At 43.6% G+C, this 22,258-nt stretch overlaps 1 protein-coding gene across 2 annotated transcripts in view; it reads right to left on the reverse strand.

Moving 5' to 3' along the window:
* Positions 1 to 22,258, reverse strand: part of COPG2 (COPI coat complex subunit gamma 2) — a 91,765-nt gene that overhangs the window by 33,801 nt on the left and 35,706 nt on the right. For both annotated transcript variants that reach the window (XM_037513187.1, XM_037513185.2), the window contains exons 13-20: positions 17,053 to 17,148; positions 16,502 to 16,745; positions 14,523 to 14,598; positions 13,598 to 13,701; positions 12,970 to 13,095; positions 11,549 to 11,611; positions 10,665 to 10,804; positions 9,939 to 10,110 (exon numbers count right to left, since the gene is read on the reverse strand). In XM_037513187.1, the coding sequence (XP_037369084.1) occupies positions 9,939 to 10,110; positions 10,665 to 10,804; positions 11,549 to 11,611; positions 12,970 to 13,095; positions 13,598 to 13,701; positions 14,523 to 14,598; positions 16,502 to 16,745; positions 17,053 to 17,148 (1,021 nt within the window). The remainder of the gene's footprint in view (positions 1 to 9,938; positions 10,111 to 10,664; positions 10,805 to 11,548; positions 11,612 to 12,969; positions 13,096 to 13,597; positions 13,702 to 14,522; positions 14,599 to 16,501; positions 16,746 to 17,052; positions 17,149 to 22,258) is intronic.

Genomic DNA, 22,258 nt, shown 5'->3' on the forward strand with positions numbered 1-22,258 from the left:
TGGGAGTTTGAAAGAACAGGCTCTAGTGCAGAGGGTCTGGGGCACGTGGGGTGGAAAGGGTATACACGTGGGGGCAGTGTGGTGGTTCGTAAGAAAGACCATAGCAGGACCATGGATAGTGTGATGATGCCTGAGAGTTAGAGGGGTGGGGGCAGGAGGGGCTTTTAAGGGGGACGGAGAAGAACAATAGTCTAATGCAGAGAGGGTCTGGGGCATGTGGGGTGGAAAGGGTATACACGTGGGGGGCAGCGTGGTGGTTCCCAGAGGAGAGGGCCGGGCCATGCAGAGCGGGTGTGCCGTGATCCAGGGGGAAGTGTGGGGGCAAGCAGAGGAAGGCTAGAGGCTTGAGGGGAGAGCGAGGCCGGGGGGTCAGGCTGGGCTTCCACACAGTGATTCTCCCCGGGGTGGGGGGGGTGGTTTTCACCCGAGGGGGGGCTGTGGGCATGGGCCCCAGGGAGGCCCGTCAGCACATCGGAGGGAGGAGCAGTGCTCTGCTCAGGACAAAACCAAACCAAAAAACCTCAAAAAGAAAACACAAAAACACGCCTGAAAGATGCTGCTGACAGGCCGCCCTGGGGGTCATGCACCTCGGGGGAGAATCACTGGGTGGAAGGGGTTCAGCTGGGCAGAGGGAGGGGGGGAAGCAAGAGTTGTGAGCTGAGCTGGGGCGGATGGAGGATGAGAGTCGAGACTGTGAGACGTGGGGACCCAGGACCAGGCAGACAGCGAGCAAATGGATGTAGCCGAGAAGGCGGGGGGCGGGGTGGGGGTGGAGTCCACTTGGTGGCCCTGGAGCGGAGGACACTTTAGGAGGGAGGCTGAGGTGGCAGCAAGAGCGAAAGGAAGTTGTGCGCCTGTGAGCAGAGAGCAGCGCTAGGACATCCACGCCAGGAGGAGGGCGCTGGGCAGGGAGGACACTGAGCGGCCATGCCGGAAGGAGGCGAGGGCCGGAGGGGGCGGCGGTGGACGGCAGCCCCTGGGCTCCGTGCAGCTGGGAATGGATGGTTTAAGGAGAGGGGTTGCCAGTGTGGGGACACAGGGGTGACAGGGCAAACACGCCGCAGTGAAAGCAAGAAGGTAGGAGGCCCAGAGGAAGAGGGTCCCCAAGCGGGTGTCAGAAGGGGACCCAAGGGATGTGAACTTGAAGGCTCGCAGGGGCGATGTTGGCAGGGGCCGGGGAGCCAGAGTCTGGGTCATGAGCAGGGCGGCGGGGCAGCGTGTGAAGGGGAGGACGAGGGGCTGAGCAGTGCAGGGGCATCAGGATGGAGCGCAGGCAGGATGGCTGCTGGGGCCTGCTGGATGAGCGCAGCTAGAAGGTGACAGTATGGGGGGGCTCAGGTGGGACAGCAGAGCAGCAGCAGCACAGGTGAGAAGTGAAGGGGCCCAGGGCAGGTCAGGTGGCAGCTGGCACCGCCAGGAGCCTATGGTAGTAGGATGGGATGCTGCAGAGAAGGCAGAGGGTGTCGGGGAGAGATGAGCAAGGGAAAAGAGGATGGACTGAGCCAGTGGCCATCTGTACCCATGTGGGGAAAGAAGAATGACCCCAGGCCACCCCGTGAAAGGGGTTCTGGGGCTGAAGGTGGGTCAAAGGAATTTTGGGGACAAAAAATGAGTGTAGGAGGCACGGACAAGAAGCGAGAAGCTCAAGAACTAGCAAGTGTCTCAGGGTGGGTGGGTGAAGGGGACCTGGCAGGGCAGAGGGGAGAGTCCTGGACGAGAGAGCTTAGCGGGAGGAGGGCTGGCGCGTGTCGTGTGCGGGTCAGCCGTAGAGGCAGAGCAGCGCTGAACAGAGCTGACGCCCAGGCCCGAGGCGAGTGGGGCGAGGGCCACGGTGACTGGGGCGAGGGGGAGGAAGTGGGCGGCACTGCACATTGACACGGGTGGTCACATGGACGGAGTCTTGGGGGTGGGTAGCAGGTATGCTTAGAAAGGGCGAGGAACCTCCCAGAAAAAATGCAGAGCTGTTGTTTCATGAGGATCAAGGATGTGTATTTCTATTCCTTCGGGGGGCTGGAAAAGGGAGGGAGTCCCGCATCCAGGCAAACTGCGCGGGTGATGGGAAGAAAGGGCAACTCCCAGCCTGCGGTGTCACGGGTCTAGTGCAAGAGTCACAGACGGAGAGATCAAGTGGGGGTGGCCAGGCACGCAGGGGGGTGGTGGGAAGATCCAGTTCACCGGGTGGACCTCACAGGTGGCAACAGAGGATGGCAAGAGTGATGTCAGACTGCAAGCGGTGCTGCCAAGAGGGAAAGGGTAAAAATGGGGGTTGGGGCAGTCTCAGCAGGGGCAGAGGGCAGTGGGAAGGAGAAATGGAAGACCGTGGACGAGGAGGAGGAGGAGGCAGGACTGGCTGTAGGTCAGTGGGCAGGATGTTGATTTAAAGTGAGGGCAAAGAGGAGGAAAGGCAGTGGACAGAGTCATGGAAGGACGAGAGGCGAGCCAGCCGCGGTCAGGGGAGACAACTGGCCTGGGAAGGAAATGGACAGAGCAGGAGCTGAGACAGGTCACAGGAGGGAGCACACACCTGTGGAGCAGGGGTGACCGCTGGGACTCAGTCCCAGTTAGGAGCGTGGAGCAGTGTAGGCCAGAAGAGGCAGGAGGGAGAGGTGTGCCTGAAGGAGGGTCACAGGAGGGCCGTCAAGACGGGGCCTTGATGCACCTGATGGCTGGCAGGGTGTGTTCCAGAGACTGGCAGGGTGAAGGGGGCACCTGGGGAGGACGGAGAGGAGTGTGGCAGGGACAGGCTGGACTTGAGCAAAAGGAGCGCACGGAAGCAGCAAGCAGCACCGCGGGAATACTGGCAATCTCGGGGGTGCCGACGTGGCAGGGCAGGTGGCCGGGGCCAGCAGCCTAGAGGAGCAGCAGGGGGAGGGAAGGAGGAGCAGGAGGGATGGCAGGGAAGAGGCGGTGTCCTACACCTTGACTGCGGTGGCCGGGCTGTGGCAGCACTTTGGATCCGCCAGGCGGGGAGGGGGCGGAAGAGGCGGGCCAGGTGGGGGACTGGGGGGAGCGGCCGACTGGGAGAACAGGAGGGGAGGGCTGGGTCGGGAACGGTGGGCGGGGGCGGGGTGGGGAGAGATGAGCGGGCTGGGATGAGATGGCTGAGAACCCTCTCCTTTACCTGAACATGAACTGAACTCGTACAAGTCCCCTGTGGGGGTGATGGCGACAGGCTGAGGAGAGGGTCGGGCGGACCAGAGTCCACCCCAATGAGGCGGCGAGAGTAGCTGTGGGAAGGGTCTGCTTGGCAGCAGTGCAGAGGGCCCTGAGGACCACATGGGTGGGGCTCTACGGTGGGGGGGGGGGTGGGGGGCAGACCCAGGAGAGGGACTAGGCAGCTCCAGAAAGACCCCAGTAGGAACAGGGATAGTGTCACAATGTCTGAGAGTCAGAGAGAGTGGGGGTGGGGGTTTGGGTTCTAATGCAGAGAGGGTCTGAGGCATGTGGGGTATCCAAGGGTATACACGTGGGGGGCAGTGTGGTGGTTCCCAGAGGAGAGGGCCGGGCCATGCAGAGCGGGTGTGCCGCGATCCAGGGGGAAGTGTGGGGGCAAGCAGAGGAAGGCTAGAGGCTTGAGGGGAGAGCGAGGCCAGGGGGTCAGGCTGGGCTTCCACACAGTGATCCTCCCCGGGGTGGGAGGGGTGGTTTTCACCCGAGGGAGGGCTGTGGGCATGGGCCCCAGGGAGGCCTGTCAGCACATCGGAGGGAGGAGCAGTGCTCTGCTCAGGACAAAACCAAACCAAAAAACCTCAAAAAGAAAACACAAAAACACGCCTGAAAGATGCTGCTGACAGGCCGCCCTGGGGGTCATGCACCTCGGGGGAGAATCACTGGGTGGAAGGGGGGTTCAGCTGGGCGGGGAGGGGGAGAAGCAAGAGCTGTGAGCTGAGTTGGGGCGGATGGAGGATGAGAGTCGAGACTGTGAGACGTGGGGACCCAGGACCAGGCAGACAGCGAGCAAATGGATGTAGCCGAGAAGGCGGGGGGCTGGGTGGGGTGGGGGTGGGGGCCACTATCATTGGGTGGGAGCGGAGTCCACTTGGTGGTCCAGGAGCAGAGGACACTTGAGGAGGGAGAAGTCAGTTTGGCATGCAGGTGGAAGGTGGTTTGGGGTGTGGTAACAGAAAGCAGGGAGAGAGTATCTTCCCTGAAAGGAAAGGCCAGATGTGATGGAGGGGACAGGCTAGGTCATCTCGGAGAGAGCGGACACCAGGGTGGGAGGAAAAGCAGTAATGGGGTGGGCCGTGTCTGAGTGTGATGGGGAGAGGGTGGGGAGGCTGAGGATGTGAGGGTGGGCAAAAAAACACCAGCGCCCAGTGCAAGGAAGAAGGTAGGAGTGTCAGAGCCAGATGGTCCAGAAGGGATGCGTCAGAACAGGGTAAGAAGGAACGTGAATGAACATGAAAGCTCACGGGGTGACACTGGCCGGGGTTAGGTGGAAACCGTAGTCTAAGTCCCAGGGACATGACAGGGTGGGTGCACAGTGTGTGTGGATGCAGGACAGTGTGTGAGGTGATCATGGAAGTGGTTTGAGCAATGAGGGGGATGGGGAGGGCGGGGAGGGCAGAGCAAAGCGGACTGCCGAGTCCAGCTGGACCGTCACAGACAGACGGTGAAAGCGTGGCCGGTGGCTCAGGCAGGACAGTTCTTTGCTATTCACACAGCAGAGCATAGCACAGATGAGAAGGGGCCCAGAGGCAAATGATGTAGCAGTGTGGGATGGCTGGGAGCCTGTGGCAGAGCAGGTGGTGGGGAGGTAGGATGTGGTGGTAAGGAGGAAGCGGAGGGTGTCTGGAAGAGGTGAGTGGGAGGAAAGATGGAGGATGAACTGCAACCACTGTGGAAAGACAGTGTCTTAGGCTACCCTACGAAGGTTGTCCGACGGGAGTGAGTTCGTTTAGGGGAGTCCGTGGGAAGAGAGGCACAGGGGCACAGAGTGGGGAGCTAAGTTTGTGATCTTGCAAGTGTTCACCAGAGAAAAGTCAGTATGGCCTCATGCTCCCAGTTTGGCAGGTCAGCAGATCCTAGGCAACGGGAGGGGGTAACATTTGTGATGGAGGTGAGAGGTGAGGAACAGAGAGAACAGTAGAAAGTGTGTTGTGTCTATATGGGAAGCACACTCTTCTAAGTGGAGATAAGCTGTCCGATATTTGTGAGGAGAGACCACTGAATAGCCAGTTATTAATTATGGGCAGTAGATTCAATCAGTTGCATCTGAATGAAATGTATTTAGTTCCGGCCTATCTGCAAACTACAGAGAGTGACATAGTGTTTATGTGTTTAATGTTTTTCCAACGGAAATGAGCAGAGAAAAAATGGAAGAAGTATTGAAAATGAAAATGGAATCAAGGTACCTGTACAGGTATTAAATCACTCACAGAATTATTGAAGAATGTCATTGTGATTACAATCCCTAGATGTGTTAAACTTGATCACGGTAATGAAATCAAGTGGGAGAAGTATATTTACAAGATCGTCAGGGAAATTGGTAGCTGCCTAAAGACTCATTTTCAGGTAATCACTTCAAAATGGGTAGATTCAGGAGAATAAATTGCAATGCAGAGATAAATTCATAAAATGTGGCCTAAACGGAGAGCACAGGCCATACTCCTTGAGACACCTGTACTTCGGTGAGCAGCGGTGCCAGTGTGCCGAGAGGACGGGGGTTCTGAGTAGTGAGCAGTCAAGGAAGAAGGTCACGCATGCTGACAGCTGAATCCATCTAAAGGTTAGACACAATGTGAAACAAGCCTGGGTAGTACAGACAATGTGGTTTTTCTAAGATGGAAAGAGGAAATGAGTAGATATACCATGTTTACACTGTGGAAATAAAGGTGGAAATAAAGATACCCACAATCTTTATGGTATGGATGAAGGTGTGAAAAGAGCACATCAAAGAGGATAAAAAGACAGGTTAAAATAAAAGACAGGTTAAAATAAGTATAAAGAGAATGTTATAAATTTTAGTACGCTTAAGGAAAAGGCAGATTGGTTACAAAATGAATGAGCAAGTCAAAAAGAAGGTGTCAAATTAGAAATCTTGGTTAATGTTGTAATGGGTCAGATGGAGGAGGAGTGATTTAAGGCTAGACTGCTTCAAATTCTGGTATAAAAGCAGGGGAGCTGGGGGTTAAATAGTTATGTTCTACCAGTCCTGCTTGTTTTGGTATTTGAATAAATTTCAGATTATGTGCTCATTAGCTGAGAAGAATTCGAGTTTTATCAAGGGTCATTAATATGGATCCCACTGAGTGACTCCAGTAAGTCAAAGTAAAAAACTCTGAGATCAATTCTACTTAACTGAAGTTTATATATAGAATGATTTAATATAGAAAGGCAGGTGCTAATATGGTTTATATTGCACGACAACAGAATAGCTACAGAGAAGAGTTCAGTCCATCAGAAGCCAATGGTAACTTAAGATGGAACTAAGGAAATATAGATAACAAGCTGAGAAATGAAGTCCTCATGAAAGAATTATGAAGAGTTATATGGGGCAGCAGCCCTAATGAAAAACAGAAAAGAAACTCATTACAATATATGTGCTATTAAACTTGATCATAGTATGGCTATTTTCCTTTGAAGACTTTTTGAGTGAGTACCTTAAATTTGTTGAAGTGGTTTGAGATAAGAAATAATGATGCACTAAGGCCTGATAGTCCAGTAATGAAGCAGTAGAGGGATTAGAGTGATCCTGAATAGGTCATTGAACAAAAAGGATTACAGAGTTCCAAAGTGGAAAAATTTGGTAAATGTTGCATATATAATATACATCATTACTAGTGCAACAAATATTCCGCGGAAAGAAAGCTGTGGAATGAGAAAGGATGCCAAGAAAGAATATGGCCTGGAAGGCTTTTCTAAAGATGTTTGAGTATAGGAGTAATTATCAAAGGACAGAAGATAGTAAGTGGAACTAACTGGATTGAGCCTTATGAGGGTCACTTACTACTCTTTCCACAAATTGTCCGTGATTTGAAGGGAGGAGTTAAGGTAATGTCTTGATGTTGTCTCAAAGGAATGTTTTTTCAGATGATTTTGTACACTTACAACAGTGAGTGGGGAAGTTAAAGATACAAGAAAGTTATGTTAATTGCTAGAACAACTTGTTGGAGGAGGATGGAGGATGTGTCTTCTAAACGGTAGAAGACTTGATTTTAAAGAGGACAAAAAGAAAGTCGGTAGTTTCAAAATGGAAATAGTAATAGCTTCCATCTATTGAGTATTTCCTATGTGTCTGGCACCATTTCATTACATGCTAAGAAATTCAAAAAGGCTTATGGAAATCAAATAATTTGTCCAAGATTACAAAGTCAATATGTAGCAAGTTAAAATCCAAATCCCAATTTGTCTTCAAAACCTGTATTCCTTTCTTTCATGCTATACAGTTTTCACGTTGAAGACACAATCTATCATTTTTATATTCTTCTGTGATTATAAGGAAAATTTATTTTCTGAGATAAGTAGAGGTGATGTATAGATCTTCAAGTGATTGGTAGAAGTTGAAATACTTGTGATGGGAAAAAGGAGGGGTGAATACAGAATTCCTACCCCGAACTCTGCCCTGGTACTTTACGCTGGTCACTGTACAGTTGAGACAGTGAATTGGCCATGCATTTAAAATTTCAGAATTTCTGACAAAGACTAAAGAATAGAAAGGAGTTTTTAAGCAGGTAGAGGATGAATCAAATATAAATTGGCTACTAACAAAATTTTAAAAGTCTTAAATGTTGAGACAAAATTCCCTTTCTTTTCTCCAAGACACAGTCACAAGAATTTATAACTAAGTTTTTAGCACCAATCAGCAAATCCTTTAACAGAAAACTCTTCAGATGCCAATTTAATCAAGAGTCCGTAGCCAGCAGACCAAAGGGTAGAACCTCTGGGCTAATTTGTAAGATCTATGTTTTTAAAAGAAATTAACTCCTTAGTCAAGAAAACCTCCCTCTACTTCCTCCCTTGGTAGAAATGTTGTTTTCTGTTGTTTTCTCTTGTACTGTATGTAATTTCTGTAATTTCAATATTGTTGGTTTATGTATTTTGATGTTGTAAAATTGTATTCAGTGTATTCTGGTAAGACCACTCCCTGGGGTGTGAGGCACCTGAGTTACCAGTTATCCAAGTGAATCTGGGAAAATGGGAGGAGCTAGTATTCTCAATTGGGAAGAGCTTGATATTTCAATGGGTTCAGCATTTTGCTTCCCTCTAAAATTAAGTGCTGAAGTCATGGCATCTCTTAAAAAAATAGAAGCTTACTAAGAAGTACAATAGGGAGGGGAATTTTGAAACAAAAAGATTTGGCTACTGGGTTAAAAATGACAAAGTGCAGAGTACCCAAGAATGAGGATAGAAGCCACGGCTAGATTAAGACTGGGCCCACATACTGGTTTAGAACAAGGGTGGGGGGAAAACGAGCATTTTTTAAGAGTATATAGCCCACTTAATTATTGGCTGGTGGACTTAATACAGATCCAACCAGAGGGAAACAGACCAGGAAAGAACGTGAAGCTAAAAGTAAATGGAAATTAGAAACCTCATAAAAGGGTAAAGGGGGTAATTAAAGATTGAAGGCGAGGGCCTAATGCTATGAGAAAAATTGGAGGTCACATAGGAAAGTGCCTTCCTACCCAGGGAGTCATGGGCCCAGGGTGGCTGCAGAATAGAAGCGCAGGTCCACCCAGGGCCAGAGGGAACAACCTGGGATTCAGACCCAGCACCGGTGCCAACTTGAATCTACCTCGTGCTAGAGTGAGTAGCCTGGTCTATCATCCAACACAGGTTGAACTTGGGCAGGAACTCCCCAAACCAACATCTCAAAGGGGAGTTAGGAGAGGGGCAAAAAGAAGGCATGTTAAGCCCCAAATGTAACTGAATGATGACCAGGGATAACTATTTTACTAGTACTTTTACGATTTCTTGTAACTCTGTAACTTCCCCAATATTTGTTAAGTTTGTTAACGCTCATCTGTTTTCTCCTGTACTAGTAGTAAAAATTGTTTTTCCTGTACTGGTAATAAAATTGTTCAGAATATAAATGTTCTACGTGTGCTTATTTTTGTAAACCCCTGGCAACAGTTGTGAATACTCTGCAGAGAATATGGGAAGAGAACTCAGGTGAGAAAATGGGGAAAAGAAATCAAGTACAAGTACTTGACATTCACAAGCTACATGTCAGAAAGCCTCAAATGCAGCTATTGTGCTAGGCACTGATACTCCCTCACAGGGCTCCCACAAACCCTGCCCCCACAAAGACCACCCAGGTAAAGAAGCAAATCAACAAGCAACTATAAATCAGAGACACTATTGGGGGGGGGGGGTGCAACTGTATGGGGAATATAACCAAAATGAAAATGCATACATTGTGCGAAAATGAAAAATGATGTAAGAATTATATAAAATAAAATATTAAAAAAAAAGAAGCAAATTACAAAGCCTTTCTCAACTGTGGGTATACAAATGTTGAGTAAGCCACTCATCACGCTGAGACATATGCTCTGCTCGTGCTATAGAAATGTCAAAAATGGTATTTTTTAAATGCCATGGATCTACTAAATAAAATACCTTTAAAATGCCCTGGAAAAAAAACATCAGGAAGAAAGAGACCATGATCATTACAGGAAATACAAGTATACGACCTCTCACTCTGGCAACACAAAGCCTTAGTTCCTTTTGAGCTACTACTGTATACTTTTACTTTCTCTTTTAAGATAATGTCCAGTGAATTTTACTCAGATTTAGTTATAAAATTAACATTTCTGTAATAACTAATTTTATAAATATAAATGAAAATATAAATAGAGCATCATTATCATGACATTCAATTTTAGAAAAGAACCATATTCCTGAACCCCAAACATTTGTTCCAGTACTTTCAAGATCTCAAGTGATAATGCATTCTTAACCGTATAAGTTAACTCTTCCCTCCTCTGGGTTAGTACCTGCTGTCGCATCATCATCAGGCAAACGAACAAGAGTGTAACATATTCCTGGTTGATTGTAAGTCAGGCTGGGGATGGGGATACAACACAGCACTTCATAGGAATCAGATGGTTCCACCTGCACTGTCACTTTCTCCAGCAGCTGGTCGTTGAGAGTATTGGTACAGTCAAACTGAAAAAAGTCAGCAAGCAGAAAAGTCAGGAAGGATAAGAACTGTTTTCTAGTAGGTGCTTCTTTCTATTCATAACCCACAATTCAGTTCTGGAGCCTCCTGTAACTTCCCTCTATAAAACAGCACTGCCAGTCTCCTAAGTCTGTCACTGAGGCAACAGTGATACAGTGAGATCTTTTTGTTATATTTTTCATCAATTATTTTCTCTTTCCTGAGATCTAGTTCTACCAAACAAGATGGTAGAAGTCTGATAGTTGTCGAGAATCAAATGGAAATCCAAGTTCTTGGAACAACCTACTTAATTTATCCTGATGTTAAGTGATGATTATTTTTATATCCTTTCAGAATTAGTTTTATATCCTCCAATATTTTAACCATCAAAAGCTACCAATCATATGAAGACATCGCTATAGCTACAGAGTTAGGAAAAAACCAAAATGCTGCTAAGTTAGTTCCCTATAAAGGGATGAGAAGCACAAGCTAAAAGGTAATCAAATCACTGACTCCCATTATATGAAGGCCCTGCAGGAGCCAGTGACAGCACATCTCTCACCTGGAACACAATGTGATTTGTAAACATATGCTTGACACAACGCACAAAATACTCTGTCTCTGCTTCTGTAAGTTGAACAGGCTCAGAAGACTTGAACAAGGGTCCTAGATTCATAAACTCAGGAATGGCGGCCAATTGTTCTATCAAGGAAAAAGGAAAGAAGTTAGAAAGTAAAATAAGAAAAACATTTCTCTGGATGTTTAAAATGTTTTAAGATTCCGTAGCCTTACTAATAGTTGAACATGCAATCAATGTGTCCCTGAGTTTTAGTAAAATCATCTTTAAAGTAAGAGTCTATATATGGGATTACTAAAAATAAATAAGAAAATTAATTCCTAATTTCTTAGAGATTGCAGAACTTGTTAAACAAGAATCAGAGTAAGAACAACATCCCAGTTAGTAAGTCAGCAATCAGAAAGACCCATGGACTCTGCAGAGGGGAGGTGATAAGTATTGGATGGTCTCACATATGTGGAATATAGAGAAACAGAACAAAGAGTCGAGAAAAAGTCAAGACTCGCAGGCTGACCATAGATCGCAGCGAGGAAGGGGGATTGAGGGGGTCACATCAGGGGAGGGAAGAACACAAGGGAATATGGTGATGGTTCTTGGGTGATTTGGTGGTGGGAGAACTATGAGGACTACAACAATAAAAAATTAATAAAAAATTTCAAAAAAAAAAAGACACATGGAGTCTAGACAGCCCCTGCAAGGGGTAACCTATGACAATACATTGTATATAGTAATAATATAATGACAATATCATGTATATAAGCCAAACAGATTTCATGTACTGAGAATCAAATGGAATAAAAGCAGTGAAACACATTTACACTTATAATGCCTACAGCACAAGACTATTACACCTGCCCATCAAAACATACCTTGGAAAATGTCTTGCCTGGAAGGAGCCAACTTCTCAGGCTTAGTAGTCACAAGTGTGATTTCTACAAAGACAGATGTGAGCAATCAAGTGAGCTTCCCTTCTACTATTTTATTTTTATTATTATTTTTTATTTATACAAGAGCTGGGGTAAAGGCCAGATGTGTGGGAGGGTGACAGGATCCACCAGAGACACAGCGGGGAGTAGAACAGGCAGACTGATGAATACACTGCTGAGGGGAGCAGAGGGCGAGACAGGAGAGGTCTGCTGCGCCATGTGGGACCCTTGCTGGCCAGCCGGGATCGAACCTGCACTGCAGAGACTGTGAACAGCTTCACAGTGCAGGACTCAATCACCTGCACCAGCAGGGAGGCCCTCCCTTCCACTCTTAAGCTAAAAATGCAGACGGAAAGGGATACGTGCCAAAACTCCTAGCAGATATATGTGGAGTAATCGCTGTATCATACCAACAGGTTTTCTGTCACATATTTGGGAGGGGACTCAAAATGCATCAACTGAACATAAAGTTTGTGAGATTATAACGCCCTCCCAATTATAGAATTCGCTTTAAATGGACCAGGGCATATTAAAAAAGAATTACTCGTAATTGGAAGAACAACTCATGGAACAAATCTGAGGATTCAAATAGGAAAAATTACTTGTATCAACAGAAAAACTAAAAATGTTGAAAGTTAGGGCCTCCCCGGTGGCGCAGCGGTTGAGCGCTGGGCTGTGAAGCTGCCGGCAGGCTCTGCAGCGCTGGTTCGATCCCCAGCCACCAGCGAGGGTCCAACATGGCATGCAGACCTCTCCTGCCGCGCCCACTGCTCCCCTCAGCAGTGTACTTCATCAGTCTACCTGTTCTGCTCCCCACTCTGGCTCTAGTGGATTCTCTCACCCTCCCACACTTCTGACTGTACCCAGTGCTTGTATAAATAAATAAAATCTTTTAAAAAAAATGTTGAAAGTTAAGCATGTTGAACGTTGAAATTTTCATTCACAGTTCTAACCATTAAACACTGATTCCTTTTTTTAAAGTTAGATATTCTTTCGGAATATGTTTTATGACCTTGTCCCATACATTCTTTCAAGAAAACTCCAATAGCAAAATTAACTAAGAACTTGCCAATTTCAAAAAAATTAAAAAAGGAGGTGACTGTACAACTACAACTACAAATGCTGCAACACTTAGCACACAAAAAACAATAAATTTCAATCTAGGTCACATTCTATAGTCTTGCTTTTGTACCAAAAGTAGGGAAAAAGTTTAAGCCCAAATATTAAAAATAGCATCCATTTTAGTTTTAAGAGAATAGACATAAGGGGTGACAAACAAAAATATTAGCGAAAATATGCTAGGTAGTGTATTTCACTGGTATAAAACTACTCATGAATAAACAAGAGATAAACATTCCCATTACCTGCTTTCTGTTCAAAGACAGGCGCCATAGCAAGAGGAACTGATTTCATGTCAAAGGGTTTTTCTGAAGGCTCCAGTGTGTACTGGTGTAAGGCTTTTTCCATGCCTGGTACCGAGACTGTCAGACCTATAAAACAGGGAAATCTTGGTATTGTAACTTCCTGTCAATCCTAGGATTCAGGTAGGACTTGATCTGTAATATTGACCTAGGCTTTTTGAAGGAAGAGAAAAACAAAACCACAGGCCTTATAACCTAACTAATTAAAAACAGGTTTTATTTTATAAAACTGCCTTATGTTTTCATCCAAGGAAGCATGGGAGCAGAGCATAAAAATTTTCAACAAAGTGGAAGTACCTTGCAGAGAAGAAAGCAACTTAGCCATGTGGGAACAATGATAACTTAAGAAGGGGGAAAAGGGAAACTATGCAGAGGAGCTCACGGACAATGAAGAACGGGCAGTATATTTTGGCCCTTATATACTTTTGAACGGAAGTGCATTCAAAAACAAAAACCAAGTAAATATTCTGCTTATGAGTTCAGTTCGTATTCAAAACATCACAAGATAGGCTACCAAGACCCCATGTGAGGAACATAAGTATATCTCTCTACGTTCTGTGCTGTCACTGACCATTGAAGATATATGTAGCATTCAGGGCCATCTGCCTCTGCTGTAGCACATTCAGATAGAAGGTAGCTCTGTCCCGCACCTCATCATCAGTATCCATCATACACCTGTCCGGGACAGAGATCAGGTATGTCACAGCAGCCTAGAGAGTTCCAACAGACTGGCCAGCCTACCTAAAGGACCAATTCAGGCTATCTGACCCGACTCCACCTTTATAAAACTATCAATAGCTTAAAATTTCCACAAATCTTGGGTTTGTTTTGAATTAGTAAAGAAGCAGTATTATAATTCAGAAGTACAATGTAAATAAGCATTAACATAATGAGGAAGAACACAGTAACATGAGAGAGGAGTTTGGAGTCTGCAATCTGTAAACACATGACCCTGGTAAAGGCTCAGACTTCTTCATAATTAAGAAATAGAAATATTTTGCTTTCCAAGGATACTGAAGCATTCAGAATTCAGACACTGTAACTACTCAGTCGGCAATCTGTTTTATTTAAACCAGCCACCCTTGGGCTTGTCATTTTTCTGCTTCAGTTACAAGAGGTAATCACAGAGTGTTTGCTAAGGCGAGTCTCCTCATCAAGTCGGGAGAAATGGAGACCGTGAAAAGCTGATACACAGTGACTACATGCTCCAGTGACTTACGGTGACACTGGCCCCTCTTATACAAACTGAGGCAAATGTGTTTAACTCCCTTTCTCAAAGTCATACAAGAAAAACTCAGTCAAATTTTACATATAGTTGGCACACACACAATTACTGCAAAGAGGTAAAAAATGCCATTTGCCTCTGACTTGCTCCAGCAGCTCTACTGTTAGACCCTGGAGTGCATTTTGATATGGACAATGAAGAATTTCCTATTCAGCCATATGGAATTTTTATTTTAAAATAAGAAGAAAGAGAGGAAAGAAAAAGACATTACCTCTGTAAGAGTACAAGGATGCTTGGGAGGAGATTCTCATTCTGAGCCCCAAATTTAGCCAAAGCACTCACAGCAGCTATAATGAAACATTAAATGAGACAACATATAAATATTGATTTCTCGGAGTTAAACAATAATCACCTCCCCTCCCCAAAATCAGAGTGGCTTCCCCACATTAGTGGGAAGAAGCGCTCTTTTTTTTTTTTCCATTGTGTTTCCTGATCTAGCTTTGATCCGTGTAAGCATAACCAGAATTCTTTAGGCCCAACAGAAAATCCTCTTTGCATTAAGGAGAAAAATCAAGTATCTCCTCATCTCTTCCATGAGCTCTCCTCCACCCTAACCATACGGATTGGATATATAACCAACCTCTAATCTCAAATGACCAGCCCAACTATTAAAAAGAAACTCCATTATTAAAATTCACTTCATTCAATAAAGATTTACTGCTCACCTAACTTTTGTCAGGAATTGTGCTAGCTGCTGTGGTTAAAAAGTTAAAACACAAAGCCCTCGATCCCAACGAGTTGTACTGTAGTGGGGAAGACATGCAAGAGGTAATTACGACATAGCCTAGTCTGTAATGGTCTTCTATAACCAGGACTACATGTGAATAGAGAGAAAATAACTTAAATCAGAATTAGTGGAGAAGACACTTATAGCTTGAGGTAAAGTTTGAAGAATAAGCTGGGCTACCCAGAGGGAATGGGCAGGAAGAGAGAGTAACAAGTCCAGAAAAGAGAGCACAGTCAAGCACTGGACCCAGACACAGCTGAGTGCATATGAAGCTCATGACCTGTGCTGGAGACACAGAGGAGATAACACGGTAATGGTTTAATCTCAAAATTATTAAAGGATGTTAAATACAGGGTAAGTCTGTGTATTTGAAAGGCCATTTTTATGGCAGAGTGTGAAGAACAGACTGAAGATGCCGGATACGACTAGAGTCAGATGAGCCGGGCATCTGAAATGGATGAGAGCTTCAAGTAGCACCATGAAAAGAGAAAAAAGAATGAAGAATATTAAGGAAACAGAATTGCTAGAACATTGCCAAAGGACAGATGGGGGTTATTAAGCTGCATGTTTGTCCTCACAACTGATTGGATGATAAAGGTGAGGACTTCAGTGTGGGTTAGCTTGAATTCCTCACTGAACATGCAGTGCCTCAGCCATATATGCTGGGCACACAAGTGCAGAAAGGGACGTGTCTGCAAGGTCACAGCATGTCAATGGAGCCTTGAAAATGACCACCAGGAAGAAAACAACTCCCTAGGGAAAACTTATTTTTAAGGACTGGGGTAGGAAGAGGAGTTCTATAAATGAGGCAGAGAAGTGATGAAAACATGCAGGCTTCTGTGTACACTGAGGTGAGAGAGTTTCATGAAGGGTTTTGTGAACAGGACATCAAACTGACTGAGTGGTGAATAAAGATAAAAACATTAAAAGTGTCTAACTTGATTTTCTAACTAGCCTACAGGTAATTTAAAAAATAGTATCAGAACATTTTAAAGAGAGCACTAGATTGTAGAGAAAATGGAAAATAAATTCGTGGAGGCAGCTAGCTGGTAACTGGCTACTTGGAGTTTATCTAACAGGGAAAACATAACTAGTAGCTAGTGAGAGACAATGAAGCAAAGGAGGCTCACACAGGTGAGATCACCTAACTTGTTAAGGGCGAGGAATGATTACAGACAAGTGAAAACAAATTCCTAAAACCTGGTTAAAAGGTCACTTAAAAAAGTATGGACAGATGCACACACACAAATGCCCCCTGCATTATGGCTGTAGCTGATGATGTCACCAGGTGTTCCTGTCACCTCAAAGCAAGGGGCATTTGCCTCTAACACACGGCAGGAGTCAGGGTAGAAGAGTCCACAAGCAAACCTCACAACTTCACTTTTCCATTTCATTGCTAGCCCCTGGAGTCAAGTATGCAAGAGACCAGCAGTCACAGCATGACCAGCGCGCCCTCCACTCACCAGCCCTCACAGCCTCATTCTCCAACACGACCCTATTAAAAATGAAGCGGATGTATTTGGAGGGGACAGGTGTCCTCGGGCCCTCTTTGCCCAGCAAGTGTAGAATCTTAGTAGCCAGAACAGTGTGTTCACAGTCCTCGATGAATTCACACAGGTGGGCGAGGCCCGCTTCCTTGCTCTCGGGGTTCTCCTCCACAATGCTGATGATGCAGTCCACGATGGCCCGCTTGTATTCGAAGCCTCCCTGAGAAAGAGGAGACTGCTGTTCACTCTGAGGACACTTCCAAAGGAGGTGTTTACACACCAAGTTGCATGCTTATGGTATTCAGATTTCATTTCCCACCTCTTAAAGAGATAAAAGGTTTTTTTTTTTCCCCCTCCAAAGTGGGAAAGCCGATGCAACAGCATGTTTAGAAATGGTAAGACAGCAACTAGAATGAAGCATACCATCTGACAACCATCCTGAGAAAATCTGCTTAAAATACCATGGTACTTATTGAGAACCACAGGCGTTTAGGACAACTTCTGTGATTAACAAGCAGTCTACCTACATCGTCCCGCAGCATGTTGGAGAGGAAGGCCATCATGACGCCGTGCTTCCGGGGGTATTTCTGGCAGAGAGCACTGATTGCCTGTACGACCACCACCTGTAAAAAAACACAGAGAGACCACGCATCTTTATAACGTTAGCTGCTGAAGCATGCTTTCCCTCTCATTTGCCACCAGTGAAGAAGGTGCTGATATAGTCACCTAAGATGACAAAATGGTACTTTATGAAAGATAAGCAAGGCTAGCTCAGGGAAAATTTATAAAACCAATGTACAATCAAGTTCATTCAAGAGACCCTAGTCCTTTGCTCCAAGCAAATAAGCACATAAATTTCTTAAACTGAACATGAAAGACAGCAAGTTGTAACAGACTGATTTCTACAGGACTTACTTCACAAATGGTTTCTAAGGGAATTTGACCACAGCTCTAAAGACAGGGTGAAGAAGTGAGGCAGGTGCGAGATTGCACCATACTTGCAAGCGAACAAGCAAGCCTCTCACAAGTCCATGGATGCCAGTAGAAGACATGAGATTTGAGATCAGAGATGAAAACGTAAATTGTTCACAGTAATAGCAGCAGCTTGAGTATCAGTATTTGGAAGCCAGATTCCTGAGCCCCAAATCCCACAGGGCAATGTGAAAGGGCCAGGAAGGCGGCATCATAGAAGAATCCTGAGGTGTAGAATATTTTACAACTTGAATATTTTACAATGGTCAGTGAACACGATTGTCCTCTGTTCTAAGGGAAGCATTATCTTTACTAGAGGGACAGTAAGCAGATTTACTGTGTTCTCTAGAGGGAGCACTAGTTGTATTTCCAGGGCTGTATAGAAACCTGCTCTTTAGAGGGAGACACTGTATCTTTTAAGCCTGGAAGATCCCGTAGTTTGCAAAGGGCGCAAAGATCCTGTAGTTTGCAAAGGGATAGTGGGAAACCAAAGGCAGTTAGTGCAGCATTTGCCAGATGTGCAGAAATGCAAGCAGCTCATGGAGAATTGGGAATTCTATCCCAACAGCCAGACAGTTCCAAATCTATGCACATCATTTCACAGCACAGAATACACAGGAAGAGGGCCAGGTGTTTTTTTTAATGCAGCCATGATACCCAAACCTGACAAAGATACACAAATAGAGTATTTACAACAATAAATTTGTGAATATGAGAAAGGAAAAAGACAAATATCAGATGGTCTCACTCAGATGTGGAACAGAGAGAAACAATACAAAGAGCCAGACAACACCAAACCACAATAAGCCCTAGAAATGACTGCAAAACTAAGAGTACCAAATGGGAGGAGAAGGTGAGGAAATTAGGCAGGAGGGGGCACAATGGACTATGGTGGAAGAACATACATCTGAAGAGGTGTGAGCCCATATTTCTGAATCAACTGGTCTTGTAAACTATTATTACCTCCAAAATATTATAAAATAAAAAATTCTAAGTAATATATTAAGTAACAGATGCCAATGCTACTATAGTAAGAAAACACACCATTGATGAAATGGAATTTATACCAAGAATGCAAGAATGGTTCAACATTAGAAAATTAATACAATTTGTAATATTAAAGATTCTAAGGAGAATGATGACTGCATCCATTAAGTGCTGGAAAAAGGTTTTGATAAATGCCAATATTTATTTCTAACTAAAATTCATAAAGAAGTAAAATAGAATGAATACTTCCATTTTACATACATCCCTCAATCTTACTGCCAGCATATTATTTAATGGGGAATTCCAAGACATTCTCACTAAGGTCAGAAACAATAAGAATACCACTACCTCTACCATTATTTAACATTCCCAATGCAAACAGACAGAAAATAGAGGAATAACAATTGGAAAATAAATTACAAAACTCTTTATTTACAAAGGATGTGACAGTATACCTGGAAACCACCGTGAACCAATAATAAAACTGAAAACAATGTTACCAGGTAGAAGATATAAAGATAACATGCACAAATAATACTATTCTTATGCATGATTGATGACTAGTTAGAGGATATAGTGAGTGAAAAAAATCATTAAGGAAAAGCATTTAAAAACCATTCAAAACTAATATAATACAAAGTATTATTGAAAAGCACAAAAGTGACTTGAACAAATTAAAAGGCTTCCCTTGTTTTTCGTTAGGATGTCTCAACATCATTCATATACCTGTTCTCCCCTAAATAAACAAATTTTATGTGACCCCAATAAAAATGCCAACACAATCTTTTCTTCTTTCACTTAAATTACTTGCAAGTCAATGAGATTTTTTAACGAAGTTGACCAAGTTAATACAAAAAAAATTAATGAAGAAAAATAAATATGTAGAATTATCTAGGAAGACAATAATAAAAAGCAATGAAAGGGGACTAACAGATTTTAATACATGCTACAAAGCTTCTATCTTTAAAATACTGTGGATTGGGGCCTCCCTGGTAGTGCCAGCGCTTAAGACACAATCTATGAAGCTATTCTCAGCCACTGCAGCACGAGTTCAATCCCCGGCCAGGGAGCTACCTACATGGCACAGCAGACCTCTCCTGATTCACCCGCTCCTCCGGAGCCTCAGCAGTGTATTTCACTCAGTCTTCCTGTTCTGTCCCCCATTCTGTCCCTGGTGAATCCTCCCACCCCCATACCTCTGTCTCTAAATCCACCTGTACCCCAGTTCTTGTATGCATAAATAAATAAATCTTAAAAAATATATAAAATAAAATACTGTGGATTGATGTAAGAATAAAGACAACAATAGAACAGAAGGTTCAGAAATAGACCCAAGTCCTTACGAATCTTCAGTACATAAAGATGACACTACATAAAGATGACATCTCAACTCACTGGGGGCAAAAAAAAAAAAATCATTTTAAATAAAAATTTCAGAGGCAACTGGATAGTCATTGTAAAAGGATAAAATTATATCTATTTCTCGCACCATACATAACAATAAAACCCGATGGCTCAGAGGTCTAAATGTAAAACACGGAACTGCACATGTAATAGAAGAAAAGAGGAATGAATTCTTATTCATGATTTGGATTCAATAATCTGAAGGGAAAGACTTTCTAACTCTTACTTAAAAGTAATAAAACTGTAATAAAACAAGATTAACCAACTTGGCTACATAAAAATAAACTTTGGCATGACAAAGACTTAGTCAAGAGACAAAAAACAAACTGGGAAATTTATTATAATATATTTTACTAACACCCCGAACATACAAAAATCTTTCAATTACTGAGTAAACAAAAGACCAACAATCCTATAGAAAATAGGAAAAAGACATTAATAAAGGTACTAAATGACCCTTAAAAGATTAAAATATGCTTAAGTATCCTCATAATAAGAAAAACACAAAACTAAAAACTACGTTGAGATACCCTTTCTCACCTACCATGGGCAAAACTTCAAAATACAATATAAATTCTATTGGGGAGACTATGAGGAAACTGTCACTCTTATACACTGCTAGTAAAATTTGGTATTCTCCTCAAAACTACATATTTATTTACTCTTCAACCAGGCATATAGACTTGTAGGAATTTACCGAGGGTATACCTCCAAGATACACAAAACATATGCACAAGATTATCTACTGTAGCAGGATTGGGAAATGCAAAATATTGCAAGCAGCTGAAATGTCCACGCACAGATCTGTTCAATAAAATATACTACAAAATGACCTTCATAAATCTCGCATAGTGTTTCAAAAGATTCAAAATATCCACTTGAATGTACAGGCTAAGTTTGTTTTAAAAGTCTAGATATACATTAAGTAAACAATAAGTAATATTTCTTTTTTTTTTTTTTTTTTTTTTTTTTAAGAGGCATGCTTTATTTATTTGTTTGCTGGTTTGTTTGTTTGTTTTGTTTATACATGCACTGGGTACAGTCAGAAGCGCGGGCGGGTGAGAGAATTCACCAAAGCCAGAGCGGGGAGCAGAGCAGGCAGAAGGACCGAAGTACACTGCTGAGGGGAGCAGCGGGCGGCAGGAGAGGTCTGCGCGCCATGTGGGACCCTCCTCCAGTGGCCGGGGAGCAGCCGGGGATCGAACCGGCGCCGCAGAGGCCGCGGGCAGCTTCGCAACCCAGCGCTCAACCGCTGCGCCACCGGGGAGGCCCAGTAATATTTCTTAACTGAGAAATAAAAAGGAATAAGATCTACTTTAATTTCTCTAAAATTTATTGATCTTTTGCTTTTTGCTGTCACATTCTCACCAGTTCTATTTAACTCTGTACTGAAGTCCTAGCCATTTTAATAAGACAAGAAAAAAAAAAAAAGGCATTGGATAGGAAATCAGCAATTAAAACTGTCTATTCACTGATATGATAGATCATCCTAAGGAACATATACAACAACTATTAGAATGAGCTACAAATCATGGAAAAGCTTTTAAGAAGTATTTTTAACATACTAGTAGCAAACAATGAAATAGAAATTTTCATGAAAGAATTTTTAGAAGCATAAAATATTTAGATATAAATTTAACAAGAAGACATGCAAGACATCTAGACTGAACGCCACAAAACATTATTCAGAGAAATTAAAGATGACCTAAATAAAAGGAGAGGTATGCCGAATTCATGGCGAAAATGCCATGTATCCCCAAACTAATTTGGGGAGATTCAACCCCACTCATAATCCTAGTAGGCTTTGTTTTATAAAAATTTTTATTACTTGGTTCTAAACTTTATATGGAAATGCAAAGAAATCAGAATATTCAAAATGAAGGACAATGATGGAAACCACCCTACTTGACATTTAAGAGGGACCATAAAGCTACATCAATCAATAGTGTGGTATTGGCATAGGACTGACAAATTGATCAGTGGAATATAAGGAGCCCAGAAACACCCTACAATTATATTGTTATCTGTTTTTCAGACAATGCCAAAGCACTCCAATGACGAAAGGAAGTCTTTTCAAGAAATTGTGGTGGGATGACTGAACATCACTATGAAAACAGAGACAACTTATTGCATACAAATAATTCAAATTGAATCATAGACCAAAATGTGAAAACTAAATTCATAAAATATTTAGAATAAAACAGGAAAATATATTTATGACTTGGAGGTAGACAAAAATTTCTTAGACAAGGACACAGAAAGTGCTACTAGAGAAAGAAAAAAATTGATTAGACTTAATAAAAAATGTAAAACTTCTGCTCATGAAAAGACACTGTTAAGAGGCAAGCCACAGACTTGATCATATTTCAA

The sequence above is a fragment of the Talpa occidentalis genome, unplaced genomic scaffold, assembly GCF_014898055.3.
Source record: "Talpa occidentalis isolate TD23 unplaced genomic scaffold, MPIMG_talOcc4v2.1, whole genome shotgun sequence".
NCBI classification, from domain to species: Eukaryota; Metazoa; Chordata; class Mammalia; order Eulipotyphla; family Talpidae; genus Talpa; species Talpa occidentalis.